At 36.9% G+C, this 19132-nt stretch overlaps 1 protein-coding gene across 3 annotated transcripts in view; it reads right to left on the reverse strand.

The window, feature by feature from the left end:
* The window catches only part of LOC139770046 (uncharacterized), a 50889-nt gene that overhangs the window by 19100 nt on the left and 12657 nt on the right, over positions 1-19132 (reverse strand). For all 3 annotated transcript variants that reach the window (XM_071701689.1, XM_071701688.1, XM_071701687.1), the window contains exons 2-5: positions 15158-15245; positions 2774-4127; positions 1785-2455; positions 1251-1307 (exon numbers count right to left, since the gene is read on the reverse strand). In XM_071701689.1, coding sequence (XP_071557790.1) covers positions 1251-1307; positions 1785-2455; positions 2774-4127; positions 15158-15244 — 2169 coding nt within the window. In that variant the 5' untranslated portion in view covers position 15245. The remainder of the gene's footprint in view (positions 1-1250; positions 1308-1784; positions 2456-2773; positions 4128-15157; positions 15246-19132) is intronic.

Genomic DNA, 19132 nt, shown 5'->3' on the forward strand with positions numbered 1-19132 from the left:
TTGCGTCACGACACCGTTCAAATCCAGTCTCGTTTGGATGTTCACTGTCGCAACCAGGTTCCTAAAAGCTTCCGCAAACGCATCTCGAAAGCTTTCCGGCGAAAGCTTTGAAGAGTAGATTCCTCAGAATCGTAACGGTTTCCGTCACGTTTACCATCACCGATCACCAAGTAAGCTTCATTGGTATTGCGAGTCATAAAGATGTTAATAACGCATCATCGTCCAGTTCTGATTGGTTCTTTTGATGATGCATTTGATGTAAGTTCGCGTTTTGTAGCAACCAATACACCATTCCTTATTTCGTATCGTAATTTCTGTCGAGATTTGATATCCCGATCGTAGTTATCTCAAAAAAGCGATCGCGCGTTCAACGATTGACGATCGTAAGAAACGATCTCTTTTCGCAATGCACTTCCTTTCGTGAAAAAATAAAATCAGACATAAATCTTTCCTTTTACAATCTTTTTATCCAAAAACTGGAAATAAACGTGATATTTAATGTTACGTATGCTTAGTGTATACCAAAATTGGTATACAGTTTCTATCAATAGAGACACCCCGTTTCAAAAATCCAAGGGAAGCTCCGGGACTCCCCGAAGCGTGGATGGGAACGCATGGGAATGATAAAGCGATTTCTCAGCCGGTCCCGATTAGTGTGCGCAACAATACCAAACTATCATTAAAGTTCTGACCAAATTGCCGCTATGTTCTTACTTGTCGCGTATCTGGGTCGAATATCGAAGTTAGGGGATTCGTGAGAGGAGAGACGTGCAAGACTACGTCTTTCGCAAACTCATTTTCCACAGTTTCGTTTTTTTCGGATACATGCATCGTTTTCGAGCTGGATCGTTTATGCCGTCGGAATGTACGTTCCTTCGGATGTTCCTACGTGGGGCATTTTTCAAGCTTTATACAATTACGTATGTATAAGAATTGTACACATCGAGGGGGGAAATCACCACCATAATTAATTAATTTTACGTGTACCATATTTCTACCGTTTCACTCCCCTTACGCGCTTGTCGATATAGGTACATGCTATTGAGTGAAAACCGTTTAATAAAAAATTCAAGGACTACTGCTTCATGCTAGAGATGCAACATTTTCAACATCCGCAGATTCAACTGCCTGGAAAAGGCTTAAATTAAGAAAAATAGGATGCAATGTTATAAATCGTTAATATGTTAAAAGTTAAAATAAATTATTAGTTGATTTAGCAAATATGTTAAGAGACCTGCGTACTGTCTTACCTGCAAGCTGGTCCTAGTTGTACTCTTTCCTCCAGTAGGTTTTGAGTTAGAATTTTTCTGAAAGTATTCTTTAACTAAGTGTGCTTGTTTTTTACTACTAATTTTTTCAACAGCGTTATTAACAACAAATAGAGATTTCGCGATAAAAATTCAAAATATTTATACGAAACGGAATTGTGAGACACTTGTCACGAAAGTTTTGAAATGCGTCTAACATATTTGTATCATATTATAATAATTTTGATGGATAAATAGATACATCGATACGGTACATAAATATGGTACCTTCGCAATAACTAAATGTAATAATTTAACAAATAAATAAATATGTAATGAAAAAATATATCTGCCGATTATAGACAAACTTTAACTATTATCTGTCTTTTTTTTCTCATTTTAGTCAAGACAGATTGAAAAGTTCTATTTTCCTAGCAGTGAGAAGAATTAATATGACAAACCATAAATAATAGGAAACCAATTTGTGTTAAGATAAAGTAAAAGCAATGCTTCATGTATAAATAAATTCAGACTCACCAATTGAGACAGCCTAGCTCGGAACGCGGGAGGATAATTGTCGCTCTCGGACTCTCGCTCTACTCCCTTGGGTAGACCGAAGTTTTCGGATTTGTTGAAGGTTTTACTGCCCCTTGTCGTGCTCTTCGTCGCGACTCCCGATACGGTGTTGCTCTCGTCCTTCGCTTTTGGCCTTTTGGTGCCTCTTCGTCCGGTTTTTACGTTATTACTTAACGGCGTTTCGGTGGTCTTCGGCGCATCATTGAGCAAGACGATTTCGTTGGTTTGATCTCGATTAACTGACGTGGATGTAGTCGAAGAAAAAGCATCGTGATTGACGTGACCAGGTCGGCGTCTGAGAGTCCATCCGGGATTACCGCGTAATTGCGTCTCACTTTTAGACGTAGTTTGTGGATCCGCAACAATCGCGGACGGTCCCTCGGTCGAGGTCTTTCGACCACGAAAACCTAGACCGTGATTGAAGAAATCTTCCTTCGGGGGTTTCTTCGCTCGAGAACTTTCTCCTCTGTCTCTTCCCTTGTTGCGTGAAGCTCGCTCGGTTGAAGAGGATGTTCGAGCGGTTGTTGATGGCCTGATTGTTGCAGTATTGGATGTCGTAATTTCTATGTCTACGGAAGGAACGGTCGTAGTTTCGGCGATTGTTGCTTTCGGAATATAAGCAGTGGTAACCTCTGAAATGAAACGTGATATTATCATTAAAACTCTAGTTAAATAACATGCGGAAATATTGCTTCTCGTTATCAATTATCAATTCTAAATTTAAATTGCAAAAACTTCTACATAATTAATCCAAATATTTCTTCAGAGATCTTAATATCAAATGATCGCTAATAAGCAATCAATTAAGAGATCAAATATGATCAAGCGATTGAAGCAATCTTTATAAATGAGGATAATCTCCTTGAAACAATTTATTGTCTCCTTGAGATTATTAATTTATTAAATATTAATGATATTAATTGGTGTTTCAAGATTAAACTGTAAATTACCGAGGTTGCTAATAGCTGCGCGTGACCGACTTCTGGATTGCGCTCGGATATCTTGCTCGTCTACCTTGGCTTCCACAGCTTTCGATCTGCCATCCTTGGCTCTACGCTTTCCCTCGGACGTTCGTCTGTCGTTACGTCGTGTTTCCGTCCGTCTGTTTGCATTTGCCTCAGAATCGGTATCTGCGTTCCTCTGTCTACCGCTACTTCTTGCTTCCGCCGTGACCGCATCTCTCGACCTGTGCGCGGAACGGCCTCTCGAATTGACGTTCTTTGCGTTAGACCTGTGTCTGGAACTGGAGGATCGTCCGTTCGTCTCCGCAGTCGCGGCACCGCCGGATTTCGACGAACCTCGGCGGGAGGTACCTAAATTCGCAGCCTCGAGATTAGAATCTCTCGTTTTGGATCTGTTACGAGACTTCGATCGATCGGGATGTCTGCTTTTCTTCGAGCTCGATCTCGCGATATCGTTGCTCTCCACCTTCTCCTTGACCGGCCTCGAGGCTTGTCTGGGGGGCACGTTGAGTGACGAAACCGTGGCGGATGTTAGAAGATTGACGTCTTCGTTTCCGACGGTGAGAGGAACGTCCACTCTTACACTCTCGGAACCCGACAGCAGAACATCTTTTGCTTCATCTTTACGGATGCTAGAACTGTTCGTGCTTTTCGGATCTATCTTTCTCGACACGTTCGCTTTCGAGGTAACGTCCTCGAGCCTTAAGTGCTCCGATTGTACTTCCTCCTTTTCCGATTTGCTGCTCGGACTCTCCACTTTCTCCACATTTTCATTTTCTGGAGGTTTTCTGGTTGGGATTACTTCACTTTTCGATTCTCTCCCATGATTCGTCGGATTTGGATAAATCTTTCTTCCTGTTCTCGATCTCATGAAATCAGGTGACTTCATGAACACTTCGTCATCCAACTTTGCACTGTCCATCCAGACGGGAGATGCGTCCGAAGACATTCTTCGAGAAGCTGTCAGTCGTTTCTGCGTTTGTGACTCAGGCCTGTTCTCTTTGTTGTTGTCGTGCGTGTCCCTCATTATTTCTTCTTTAGGGGCCTGTGTGGCGTGCGACTTTTGACGGTTTCGTGAATTATCGGCACTCGTATTTAAATGCTTCGAACTTGTCCGTGATGTAGTAACGGACAAGTCTGCCGTCTGCTTTGATTTCGATCGCGATCTAAACGAACCTTCTCTCGCGATATGCGTCTCATGCTTTTCTGAGTTAGGAACTGCATCTGAACGGGAACTCTTATCGCGAGGCGACCTTTCCGATGTAGAAAGATTACTCGATTCCGTTGTCGATCTGGAGTTATACCGCGTGGTACCGCGTCTCTGTGTTTTCTGTCCATCCGTCTGAAAATATATTTCAATGTTACATATTTTTAATAATTTTATCATCGCTTTACTAGGGGCAAGTCAATCTAATATTAATTAATACAAGTTGCATTATTTCTCCGTTGTAAAATCTTTGTGTCTGAAATAGAGAAAAAGAGATATAGTGAAATTCCTGAAAACTAAATCGAAATTTTTAATGATTACTTCAAAAAATTAATCCGATTAATATCTGTACAATTACTGGCGATAATCAAGATGCTTCTTCATGTTAGTCACGTAATTGACGGTAATGGCAAACGCCAAGTAAAAGGCACAAGAACTTTCATAAGAACGGATTACTGCAGATGTTCTAACTACTTAGAAAGTACGTCAAATGATCGCCTGAGGACATTTCTCGTCCACAATGCGATCGATAAACGATCAATCAATGATTATAATTATTTGTTTAACGTACAGTTGAAAGATAGTGATCACTTTAATGTGAAAAAAATGAAATATATATCGTTAATCAAGAGCAAACTTCGCCATCGAGAGAAAGAAAAATCCTAGCGATACGCGGCAGCCCGATTGCGAAGATGCCATACCTGACGAAATCGCAAGAAGGTACCAATTATGCAATTAAGAGAATCCTCTGGAGTTAGGATTAACGCAAATGGTAATAACTGGTCTCCGCGGGCCGATCGATCGGTTATCGTTGACAATAATGCCCGACGAACGCAATTAATCGCATTTCGAGTTGTTACGGCAAGTGGGTCTTATTCGTCACAGATTATACCTTCACCGTTAGCGTTAATAAGCAACATTAAAACATTCGTGACTGCGTTGACCTGTCGGTGCTTAGAAGAAAACGGCTCTAGCGTGCACACTCCTCGTTTGAGATTTTTCTCTTTCTTCCTCGTAGTTGCAACAAACTTGTTTTCAATATTCGAGGTTTGCACAAGATGCAAATGAGAGACGGCAGTTTTGATCCGTACAGTTTTCTAGAGCAGATCTTGTGATTTTCGTATCAAATTAATCTACGTAGCGAATTAATAAAACTGTAAATCTATTTATAACCAAATGTAACAATTCATTAAGAAAGTTGAATATCATAAAACATAATAAAATAATAGGCATCTTGTATTTAGTGTATGAACGTTAGACGATAACCTTTTAATGTGAAAGAAACTATCAACGATTTATTTCCGGATCTTCAAGGTTCTCTTGCTCAATTAATAATCGCTAAATCGTAAGAAAATTCTTTTTTATCGCCCACATGGACAAAAATATCTAAATACGTCTCATACGTGGAAAATGAAGAACGTGATCCTTTTAAGAAAACAGCCATGGCCGTGCGCTACTCATGATATGTGAATATACGTTCTAGTTTCATTACTATCTGTCTATAAGCCTCCTTTTAGTCGTCGCACTATCGATACTGAAAGTAAAAGTCGCTGTATAACGTCACGCCACGTTATTCCGCAAGGCATGCCGCTAAAAGCGAACTGTCGCGAATCTAGTTGATCGGATCTGCACGTAATCAAAACGACGAAAATTGGAGAGCGACGTACTCTCCGAAAGCAATATGCAAATTTGATGGCTTCAGTGACATAGATGAAAGATAAATGAATTACCAAGTCATTTGTTTAGCGATCCGAAAAGCAAGAACGGTGACGAAAGAGTAGTGTCTCGATGGAATGTTGTCTTTCTTTTCTTCGCGTTCTCTCGTGAGAAGTCATTACGATGCAGACATTTTTAGGAAAACGGATGATCGAGAATCGCGAGATATTTTCTGCTAAATGTTAAAATAATTAAAAATAAAACATATGAAAAAATTTCTTATGACGATACATAGCGTGCGATCGAGCGACTTGTTCGGGAAGAAATGCCGCACGTTGCCGACGGAATTTATAAAGGAAAGAAAGGAAAACGGCGGCAGAGAGTTCCGGGACGGTTCGTGCAAAAGGGAAGTAATGCAAGCCATGAAAGAAAGTCGAATTAATACAGTACAATTATGACGCGTAGAAATCGACGGGGATTTTCGGAATCGCCTGACTGCCTGACGCTATTACGAAATCGGCGCTTGTAACACTCCGTGCGGATATTGGAAAAGTTCTTTGGACAGGTGAGAGGCTCGAGCGACTTCGCTCCGCGAAGGTGGACTGCTTCTACACCCGACCGTCGAATCAAAGAGGGTCGTCTACGTCCGGGCGTATTGTCCTTGTCCCGTACCCCGACGCCCGACGGAATTTGCATCGATAATGTTATATCCAACCCATTTAATTCACGCCAGTTCGTACGAGAAACGACCTTCCGTATCTTCTGACGTATCGCTTCTTGCGGAATCGCGTCGCGAGGTTATTCTCTCGTTCTGCTTTTGTTAATGTACTGTTTCCTCATCGCTTTACTTCACACATAGTTAGCTCCTAAATGGATCTATTAAGACCTGCAGCGATTGGCAAACGTGAAAAGTAATGATGAGGATTAATTAATATAAATTTAGGTCGTGCAGAAATAGAAATTTTATGAAATAATTATTTTAGTATAACAAATTTGTTTTAAATACGTAAAAATTAATATTAAATTTGTTTTATATTTCGTGATTGTCAAAATAACTGGATTGTCAAGTGTTTGTAAAAGCCTTTCCTAATTTTAAATATTTACAAAAGCTCATGTCAGTGTTCCACCACGAAACATACTGTTTCAATATTATTTAAAGAATAAAAAATACAAAGTTTTGTTAATGTATTTGTAATTATGATTAAAAGTGATACTTGAAATGTTTAGCATTTTTAAGTGAGGCAAATATAGGAAGTTTAAAAGATATCGCGGCAAAGCTTTTGAAGGTTTCTTTGCAAATTAATATCTTATTTAGTACCTTCATGTCACGCATATAGAATGAAAGTATATACCAGCGCGACCTAAAAAAAAACTGGTCCGAATGGGCCAATTTTCAGGGTGTGGTCGTCAAGCCCAACTGAAGCAGTTTATAAAGGAGTTTATTTAAGGATTGTCACTTTCACTCATACTTTAATTCTTTCTGAAATATTTTATACTGTATAAAATATGCCGTATAAATATATCGTATAAAAATATAAATATACATTTAAAGGTATTATAATATACTATAAAAAGAAATACATAATATATTTTATTTTATTTTATTTTATACAATATATAAAAGGCAAAATTTTCTGTAATGCTACTATTTAATTTACCTCTATCTCTAATTAGAACAACGAACATATATAAGCGTAAATAAATGACAGATTTTTCGCAACTTAAAGAGTACAATTAAGTTACGAAACTTTTATTCTTTATTTAAACTCGGATAAACTTTGTCAGAATTTTTATTTAAAGTATAATTAGTAAGGTATTTAATGCTAAATATTAATTGTAGAGGAAGCTACAATCTCTATCTAAGATTTCTCCAGAAGCATCAACTTTCCTTATTTTAGTCTTAAGTTAAGTTAAATGAAGTTATCGAGGATATGTTTTTCTAGGATGTTTTATATCATGTAATGTCTTGTATCACGTAATGTTTTATATGTATAATAATGTAATATAATATAATGTTTTATATGTAATGTAATGTCATGTAATGTAAATGTATTTTAAGCCTGAACTAGGGAAATTCCTACACTTATATATACGTAACTTTATTAAATTGCAATAAATAAATAGCTTCATGCAGTTGATTATATTAATTTTATATTCGAAATTATATAAAATTAATGTGTGATGATATTAAATATTGATATAGAAAAATGTTTACGTCAAATATATGATACTTAATTAAATGATATCGAAGAGCATTATGCACCTGGCAAACATGAATCACTTAAATGCAATAATCCTGACTAAGAGTTTAAACGTTGCAATGTAAAGCAACTTTTCCTATACTAATAAGCAAAATCAAACGATACCTGAAGGACACTCATGCATACGTAAATATCACGAAGTTGAATGCAGCGTAAACTACGTGGATAGGTTTATACTATCTTTTGACTTCTGGCCTTTCGAGATAATTATCACATGCGTCTTGAATTTATATGGCGGAATTAATTTATACGTTTCGATTTTCGAGATTTCTTAAAAATTAACCTTGATTTTATGCATTCATCTACGAAATCAATGGAAATCAATGGAAAATCTGAAAAAGAGAAAGCGGATCCTCCTATCTCTTCGGTTTCTAATCTTTCCAAAAAACAAGATATTAAATACATCAAAATATTCCACGAGAAACTTATGAATATATTAATGACTTTGTTCGATTACAGTCCTGACGAGAAGTTATATATAAAAAGTTTTTACTCTTTATTCGATACACAATCCATTTTGTGGATAGTTTTATATATTTAAGCTACATGTAATTGGCAAAAAAGTGGTAAAATTGATTTTTAACGTAAGAATCGATTTGGCATTTAAGTTCTTTGTAAAATTGAGAAAAAGATGAAAAGAAACGAGAGAAAGCTATAAAATATTACTACAACTTTCGAAAAAAGAAGCATATTGTATAATAATTTATTTGTTCGAAATATGACACAATGCACGCATAAAGATTTTTTACCACGGACCATAAATCCATATAAAAAACTTAACCTTTTATAATAAAAATTCCAAAAAAAGATATACGTTACGTCCTACGTTATTGTCACGAAACATCTAAATCTATAATACGAAATTATATCAGCCTCCATGTTGATTGCGTTTTTGCCTTCGTTTTGCCTGACTGCGCTTTCCATTCAATTCGAAGTTGCACGTCTTGGTAATAAGACGTACTGACGCGAGAAAAAAAAATTGGATCTCATTAGATGGGTTAAAGTTGAGCCTATAATTCCGCGTATAACGCATTGCGTAAAAGACTTACGTTGCGTAACCGCCACGAAGAATCTGTCGAAGCTTAAACTTTGATGCTGTACGGTAAAGCGCTACAATTTGCCGCTTTTTAGCAAATTATTTATGGCCATTGAACAGAAGATGGCGGAAACTTCTGAGCAAGAGATTTATTAACATTTGCATTTGCTACGTTACGCATATTCGTATATCATAAATAATTTCGATCGTTATATACCACGAGGAAGTCACGTATAAGTCTTCGTTTCTCAACAAGTGTAATTTTCTTTCGCGTTATTTCTCAGCTAACTGAATCAATCGCGAACAATAAACGTTTCCTCTCGCAGTTAATTAACGTTGGAATCGCGTCGGATCATTATTCGAATGCTACAGGTAGAACGAGTAAGAAAATGCGGTTTTACCGTTGCAGCTGCTTCGCGTTACAATTGATTGCAGGCTCTCAGACTTTGTGTAAGTGGGTCATTACTATAACAATGAGTTTAACGCGCGTAGCGATAGGTACATTATCGCTGGCATAATTTAGAAAATATCAAATATACTGTATTATCATTTACTTCGACTTTATTGTTATATGTAAATAAACAGGAATATTATTCAGTTTGGCCACGTATTCGATATATTATTCTTAAAATATCATACATAGTTATACACAGGTATTTTCGGTTCTTAATACCTAATATAGAATTTTCCTAATATAGAAGTGTTCCTGTATTTCTTCCACAGAAAAGTCATATAAATTTTACGTTATTTCTGACATTTAGTTATCTTCGGAGAATATAACTAGTCGCAATCTTTTGCCGTTTCTCAATTAGTATATCGTAACGGTATCTGCACGTAGGTAACAAAGTATCAAAGTCCAACATCAATTTTTTAATGATGTATATCCCGTTCGCGGGCAACATTTAGACGAAGCTGATCCGAGTAAATAAAAGAAGAAGCAGGGAGCGCGCAAGATATGGCAAATAAATCAGGAAGTCTGCTGAAGTAAACGATGCAGAAGAAGCGCTTTCTCCGATGGAAAACTCGATTTAGATCGCACTCGCGCGCGCTTGTGCAACGTGCTACATCCGTCAGTGCGACGTACACTTGTCGGCCGTGTTTGTGTACGCGTACGCGCAATAAAACATCGCATATAGGAGCGCATTTAGCGTGATATGCGCAACCCGTGCGCGCGCGTACGCGAGCGTTTCGAGATCGAACGAAAGCAGCGCTGAAACGCCGATTGTAAATCATAGAGCTAAATTGTGAAGTGTTTCTTCGGCAAAAGGGTACTGCGACGCGTACAGTACCCACGCGGTCCCGACGTGCGTAACCAGCGTTCGTTAGATACAGATCGCAACGTTTTACTGGGGCGTATTGCATAATTTGTGTTTCTAATTAAAGGTGCTTCGCACCAACCGCCTGTTGGCGAGAAATAAATAAAGGCAAGACAGCCTTCGAGATTTACATGCATTTGCAGAATTGATTGCGACGTTAATCAGACGCTTTCACACTTTATTCGGAGACAGGAGATCGGGAAACAAATTCGAGAGATCGGTAAAAGTTCGTATATCGACTCTCACTGATGATTTAAATACTTTCGCTCATCTATAAAATTTGATGTGTATTAGCATATTATATTTTTTCAGTCTGCTATCAGTTATAAGATATAGTCCTTATCAGTATGTAGATCACAAAATGTGAGATACAGAGAAAAGCTTTATTGTAATATCAAACTCTAACAAATATGCGAAGAATCTGTTTTGATATCCAGCGTTCGGATCGTAATTATTCCGAGTACATCTCTATGTTTAATTCAAAAGTGTTCTATTAAACTACATTCCTAAGGACATTATATATGAAGTAAGAGACGTCTGCCTTGAACCGTGCACTGATTTCTGTCGGAACGATTTACAAATCTTCATACCGTTACATAAATTATCTGTTATTATGATGAAATGAAAGATGTCGCAGACACTTTGCAAGGAGCCACTTATACAATGATAAAAAAAAAACAGCTGTCCTGGAATAAGAACTGTGGTTTGCCTTACGTAACGCGTCGTTAAATCGATAAGAAATCATCTCGCTCTTGCTTCTATTAGATTACGATCATCGGTGCGCACAGCGGAATAATTATCAACATCGCGCTTACGTTCACCGAGGGAATATACGCGTTGCTTCGCTAGCGAGGATAATCGCGAATACTAATGAAAACGAAATTGTTCAGTCTGGAATTTAACGATTAGGTAGCATTGGCAATATCAATTCTCTTCGGGGTTCGTGTTGACTTCTTGATTAATCAGATTATTAAAAAGATAATTAAGTAGATCGTGATTAATACGACCTATAACTTAATTATCTTGTCAAAAGAGAACTATGATAAACTATATTCAACTATAACGTTATTATTTTTTACTATATTTATTTACTATATTTAATAATTTAATAGTACAATAGTAAACATAGCGAGCAAGGAAAAGATATCTTTAGATAATTAAATTATTAAGTAGGTTGTGATTAATACGATCTACTGACAATTGACAAAAAAGATCTATAATATTCAAGCTATATTCAACAATAACATTATTATATATTCAACTGTATTCTAATTTTTAGTTATTATATTCAGTTATAGTTACTAAATTCAACTATATAACAGCAAACGTAGGGACCAAAAGAAAGATATTTTTAAATAATTAGATTATTAAGTAGATAATTAATAAGAAATAACACACTTGCATTTGCAGTGTGCGCTCATTCGCTCATCAACAACTGTTGCGAATTTTGCGAAATGGTACACGACTCTTCAGTTTAGTTTTCATCACCTTTTCGATGTCAGATAATGGAATTAAAAGTCATCACTTAGAGAAGTTATTTTTTCGAGAAATTTATCAAATTTCTCTTTTTCTTCAATGGTTCTACAGCTCAAGATTGAGCCATGGCTTTTTGAAGTTCGGCCTTCATCAAATCCGAGGCCTCCCTTTTGGTTTCGTATTATAACAATAATTTTGCCCTAGTGCCCCAACCTAAAGGATATTACGCTCTCGGTGGGTTGCATTACCCTTCCGAGAGGTGTCGATCAAATAAAACCGACGATTTTTAGTCGGATTTGAACTCGGATCTTCGGCTCATTAGAGCAGCGCACATCTTTCTGCGCCATGATCGCCACCGATTGACGATATAGAACTATGACATTTAAGCTGTAATTGACTGTATTTAATTATAACATTCAACTATTCTATGTTTTACTGACTACATTCAATCATAACTGTTATAAATAAATTTTAAATATTTCACCATATACAATTTATTTTATATTAAATTTTTATTAATGTTTAAATTAATTTTTAATTAAAATAATTTATTTATAATTATTAACTTAACAATTGCTGGCACTAAATTTTGTTATTATTATTATAAATAATTATTTTTTAATTTGTTAAAATTAATTAGCATATAAATATTAATTTTTTAATAACTAATTCAACTATAACATCATGAAAACGGAGTGAGTACGGAGTATTTTTGATCACACGGTATATAACGTGCGCTAAAAGCGAACGGCGCACGACTAGGCGTGGTCCATGCAAACTTGTGATCTCTTTTTTCTTCTTATCCTCTCACTCCATTTATATGTGTTCCGTGTTTTATATGTATCTGTTGCGCCGCCTCGTTACCTAGAATGGTGCGTGAAATGCTTATACGTTTAACAAACGTAAGAATTACAATCCTGTAATTGATTACGATAATAAGAGCACGGAATAAGAGTTTACGAATTAGAAGACAACGAACTCTAGTCTAGATTTTCGTAGATTAAAATATTTATATCTTAATGTTTAATTATTATCGTCTTTTCGTTAATTTTATCATTGTCATTATTATGGTATAAAAACTGTGATAGATTTATTCCAAAAAATGTCCATAAAAATTTTCCTATCGTGTATATACATATATAAGTATATTTTTATCGTAAGAATTGTTGTATAAAACTAAGTATGAAGGAATAAGCAAGAAGTTCATGCATATCGAATCATTACCGTTCGCTTGAACTTCATGCTGAAATGCATTATACGTTGAAGTGTAGACGTAGGTAGGTACGTTCATTGATTGACAGCTAATGATAATAAATGATCAATAATCTTATAATGTGCAAAACTCATTTGAACAAGGGAATTAATGTAGATATGATAGATATGATAGACACCTGTAATGAACAGAAAAATAAAAGATGAAAATTTCATAGTTTTATATATTCAATTTAATAGAAATTTATGCTCATTTTTCTCGAAAAAAACGTGATAAATTTTAGAGAGTGATAAACTCGTGAAGTATACATTATGTTTATTAAATCTTATACGAGTTAAACTTGACCTCATAAAATAAGTTTGTCACAGACTGTCCCTTTGTTAAAGATTTACCATATCTTCATGAGCAAATAATATCCTCAAGTTACGAAGGATTAATAATTAATATTATGCAATCCCACTATATTAAATCACTATCGTAAAATAGCGTTATATTCTTCTAAGCATATCTAACGGTTCATCCAAACTTAAAAGCAGTGAATAATAATGCTTTCATGTTCTTTCAAACTATTTAATAAAAAGCAACATGTAAGGATAGCACATGAGTTTTTGAAACGCTGGAAAAGTTTTCTTCACGGTTTTGCGTCTTGGTAATCAACTCCGATGCACATATTAGCCAGTACGGTCGAACTTTTTTATACACAAAATATATGCTAATCTAGATTTTTACTTTTAATAGATTAATAGGTTCTTTGATCGGAGGGACGTTTATTCTCGTACGTCACGAACTCGTTTCAACAACTTTTACGTGAGAGAGTCGGCGAAAGCGTCCAAGATCTTCCTGGCAATCTATTATTATAGGCAAATGCAAAATGAATAACTGGAATCTGGACATCCGAGTATACGATCAAGAGGGAAAGACGAATGACTCACCACGTTGACAAGGCGCAAACTATTTCTAGTTTCTCTTTTATGCGATGTATCGTGCTTTCATTTGTTACCACGTTCCAAATGTATAAATTATAATTATTTGCGAGGTAATTCTTATTTTATAGCAGCATATTCTAGACAACCTACACACTTTAACTTTATTTTAATAATAAACTCATTGACAAATTTAATATCAAGATTTATTTAATAAAATATTACAGGGATGATCATTATTGACGCAACTCGTTAATGTGCGTGTTTTATACCATCAGATATTCGAATAATTTCACTGTAAATTGAAATTCAAAGAAAGTAAACTTCGAATTTTGAATTTAAATAAGTAATAGAGTTTTGTTTCTTTAATTGCATTTCTCGGGAGTTCGTTCACCTAAATCGTTTATAACACGGAAATTATTAATGTTTCGATATCCTTTTGTTAAGAAAGTTGCAAATTAATCAAAGAATCTGTCATGAAAGTGAAACCTTGAATATCCTGTACAGAATTGGAACAATAAGACGGCGCTATATTCAAATCAAATCGTAACGGAATAAGAAGCGAAGTGTCGTTATCGTGAATCATTCGTGAAGATTTTCTTTTTCGTTGTTATACAAGTAATCATCTAGGTAAAGGAACTGCTTCCTTTCTCGGCCTCTAATTACCGAGCATCGTGATGCACCGCGTGCAACTTCACCTGTGCGATTTAGTCGAATAATACGAATCGACTCGTTCCGCTGGGTCGACGGCCTTCGTGGAAAAAAAAGGAAGAAAAACAGAAAAGAAAAACAACGCTGTAACAATGTTGTAAACGCCCGGCATCAAACGCGCATCCTTGACACAAAACACGTGCAAAACGGATCTTGCCGGTCTTCATGTGTATATATATTTCGTTGTACATTAATTTGTAGACAATTGTGTTCCCGTAAATCCCTGGTGTTTTTAATTTGCGTCTTCACGTCTTTACGTCTTTACGTTGCGCAACGTATTTCACGTAACGCAAAGCGTTGGAAATTAAAGTTTATATATTGTATATTCTTCGACGTGGGCAGGATGATATTCATACTACTCGCCTTCTAATTAAAGAGCGCATACGCATAATAATTTTTTTCCCTCTTCCGGATAATTTAGCTTGAAAAATATTCCGTGATGTATTATGTCATTGGTATAATTATGAAATAATTATTTAGTTATACGTATCAAATTAGAAGAATAGACGCATTTTCTATACCCATTACGTATCATCACTATTATAAATTATATATATTTTGATAATTAATTACCTGATTAGTTTGTCCACGAGAAGCTTCAGTAATAGCGAAGATTAGCAGCAACGCCACTACCAAGCTCAACGAAAACGTCCTTGCCATTCTGAAAAATATTAAGAAGTCCCTTTTAATAAAATATTGAAGAATTTCAGGCTGACGGAAAATACGAATATATTTAAAAATTACAACGCACGTTAATATACTTAATAAAGGTTTTTCGTAATTATGTGATCTGCCGATTCGAGAATTATAATGATTATAAGGATCATCGCTATATTATTGTAATTGTATTTATTATTTCCTTCGAATGTCAAATTTATTAAGTTCAGAATGCTTAATAGGATAAAATAGTGATTAATGTAGTGTACGATTGCGTAAACTCTACGTAACACCCTCCCAAATGTAACCGGCATCTTCATTACTTTAATAAGATATATATAATAAAACCGATTTTACTTTTAATAAGAAAACTTTAATAAATAAAAACTAACTGAAAACGATAATTCTGATGGGTTCATTTTTTATTCTCATAAATATTGCGCGAAAATAAACACTATCTTTATCCACAAGAATGATAACGTGACATTTGATGTGTGTTTTGTTGTATCGTGATATTGTACCGTTGCATATGCAAAATCCCGAAAAGTCATAATCCCGAAATTTGAGAAGTGTGACAATATTTCGAAAGATTATAATCCCAAAATTTCAAAAATAAGACAATATATCCCGAAAAATTATAATCCAAAATAAACATATCGAGACAGTTCAACCGATTCCAATTCCTGAATTCGATTTTGATTTTGAATATTTTGTTTTGATATGAGTTGAAAATGAGTGCTTTCCAACGTGCACACCGTGTGTACTCGGGTCGATACGCATACAGACACCAAACGTAAGACAGCATTATCCGCGCTGCTCAAATTTACTTTTACTCTTGCCGGTTGTTAGTCTCTATCGGCCACGCTGTTTATTTTCGAAGCAGCGCAGGCAATATACTGTCCCTCCACCAGAATGTTGCGAACATTCCGTCCGGTTTTAACACAAAACTGCAATAATCGCGACAAAGAAACAAAGAGTACTTTCATTACATCAAATTTGTTACATCACAACGAAAAATATATTCATTCCGAATTATATAAAAACTATTAATTCTCTATTAAAATTATTGTTCTACGTGAGATTTTTGTATTGAGTTGCAGAGATACTGAACACAAAGTATGATTCAAATTAATTAGTATTTTCAGTTTACAACATCTTTCTCATCTTAAAATATTACAAATGTCTGTAACATAATTATTACGAGGAAAATAAAATTTTATTGTAACGATCGTTCTCTTGTACACGTTTATTGAGCGCATGAATGAATAGAAGCATCGTAGGAAGATCGAGAGGGGAAGATCAATATCAAAGAAGGTTCGGCGTAGTGGCCGTAGTGCATGAATTACCATCGCTCCGAGACATCTGTTCCATTCAGTTCTACGGTAATGCACGGCAAATGCGAAACAATTACTGGTTTACGAGTCCGTTTATCTAACCGAGTTGTTTGCTAATCGCGAGTAGCACGATCAAAACCGATCGAACAAATTTCCTTCGAAACATTCGCTACGAGCGGAATATAGTTTTACGTGACAAGACAAATATTTGTGGTCGCGTGTTTCTTTTTTTTTTTACGTGAGGGCAGAGAAGCGGCAAGTTTACATACTACTAGAACTAAGTAACGTGGATTTCGTAACTGAAGTATCAGCTTTAATTTCTCGCAGGCTGTTCGTACTTGCGCCGATAGAAAGTAAATTCTTTTCGTGTAGTATATGCGATCGCGGCGAAACTGTATCGGGCCGTTTCAGGAATGCTATTTTGTAACACGCAAAACTCACGGAGACTCACGTAACTAATTCAACATTTATACATATATGTATATTTGAAATTTTATTTGAATTAGTATAAGTAGCTAATAAAAATACAACAAACATATAGAGTATATCTAAGAAATGCTAGAAGTTATTTTAGATGTTTGCCTAAATTGAATTTGCTCCAATTTGAAACTATACGATAACGGAATTTCAAACCCGGAAAATTTACTCTACTATAAAATATATAAAATTGGCAATTTAATTAAAAGATTCTTGCCATGCATTAACATAGTTATATGGATATAAAATGTACGTGCCAATTTGTACGCATTCAATATTCGAGATGCAAATATGCGGCACGAGTTACAAAAGGCATACATTCAATTATCCTCATTTTCTTTACGATGCACTTTGCAAGCTAATAAAACAAACGCTAAGAGCACGAGCTGCTAACTCTGTCCGAAGCTGTTGGAGCGTCCGTGTTCGATCGTAAAGATGAAATGTCATCGAGTGAAATTGCGGCAAAAACGGAAATGAGAAGTTTTCGACATTTGCACGGTCGTTCGGCTATGATTACACGGGTGCCCGAGTTTTACGTAAGAAACGGAGGTCGTACATCTGGCGGTTTGCGCACGTGAAAGTGGTCTGCCGAGTTGTATCGCTCGAGAAACGGTCAGTTAATTCCGAGTCCGGTTCGTTAATGCTGCGCGCTCTTCTGGGCCACTTCTTGCGATCGACGACGAGAATCAACCGCGATGAGCTTAGAGACCTTCTAAACACGGGTCCCTCATTCGCACAAATGAGCGAATTATAACAACGACGTCGTAATTATTATGACGATTTTTTTTTACCAACTTCATGCTTTCAGACATAATTGAGGAATGAGTCTCTCGATTATCGTTTCATTCTCGCGCGATCAATTAATAGTAAAGGTCAAAGTGAATGAGCGTCGGTTAAAGCCACGCGTCGACGCGGAAGTCCCGCACGTGTGCAGGCGTTTTAAAAGAGCGCGAAATTCTTATTTCCAAGCCACGCTCACCTTGCAGCTGCTCAGTCGTGTCTAATCCTATAATTCCTATGTCTCATTTCCGCGCCACCACAGCACAATTCGCCCCGGCAATCCGTAATACTTTCTCCGATGGCGGATAAAACCGGAGAGAAACTTTGGCAAATTGAAGAAACGAATAAATCGGCGCGACGAAAACGGCACTTTTTCGATTCGAAAATTTCGAAACGGCGGAGAAGTTCGCGGACGGAAACTCGGCTCGCGCGGCACTCCGGAGAAAGAAAAAGAAAGACGCGAGAGAAGAGAATCGGTCGAAATCACACAGAATTCGCGCGCGACGGCGCGGCGAGACAACGGCTGGTCAGGTGGGACGATGCACGTGACGCATCTTCGGATGCGCCGATTTTTCGCGCGTTCGTTTTGCACGTGGACGTTCCGGGGGGCACGTTCGGATAGAACGCTCCGAGACAAATGCAAGTCCGATAGAACGTCGACCGTGTCAAAAATCCCCGTCGCCAGTCGGGGGGGAAAAAGAAGAAAAAAAAGAGCCACTCGACCAGGCATTTTCCCTTTCGCCCGAATGCGGGACCACCACCACCGCGATCACCACGATCCGCCACCGTCACCAGCACCACCACCACCACCACCACCACCACCACTATTACCAGCCGCCACTGCCGTCGCCGCTACCTATCACCATTGCCATCGCCATCACTACCGTTACTGTCGCCAATGTGAAAAATATCGAATGACCAGGACGAGACAATTGACGGACGATCTACGAAAACGAACAAACGGGACGCGCGATCTTCCGCAATAACGATCTTAATTGGGAAAATGTAAATCGATTGTCATCGCGCCGATTTAGAGCTAAATTAAACTTAATGAACGTAAGAATTTATTTCGCGAATGTATTTTGATATTGTCGAGAACAATAGCCGTTATTCTCGCCAGACCGGTCATCAACCGATCTCTCTTTACTTGCTGCGTGAGCACCAATTCGCTGGATCGACCGATCGACGAATGCGTATGTCGATATTTTAGATTGAGTAAATAAGTAAAAGATCCTGAGTGTAAAATATGCTCAAAGTTAGTTCTTTGTGCACGAAACAAGATCGCCTCACGCAGAAAGGG

The sequence above is a fragment of the Temnothorax nylanderi genome, unplaced genomic scaffold (assembly GCF_030848795.1).
Source record: "Temnothorax nylanderi isolate EJ_2023f unplaced genomic scaffold, tnyl_v1.0 TNYL_tig0027_pilon, whole genome shotgun sequence".
Classification (NCBI taxonomy): domain Eukaryota; kingdom Metazoa; phylum Arthropoda; class Insecta; order Hymenoptera; family Formicidae; genus Temnothorax; species Temnothorax nylanderi.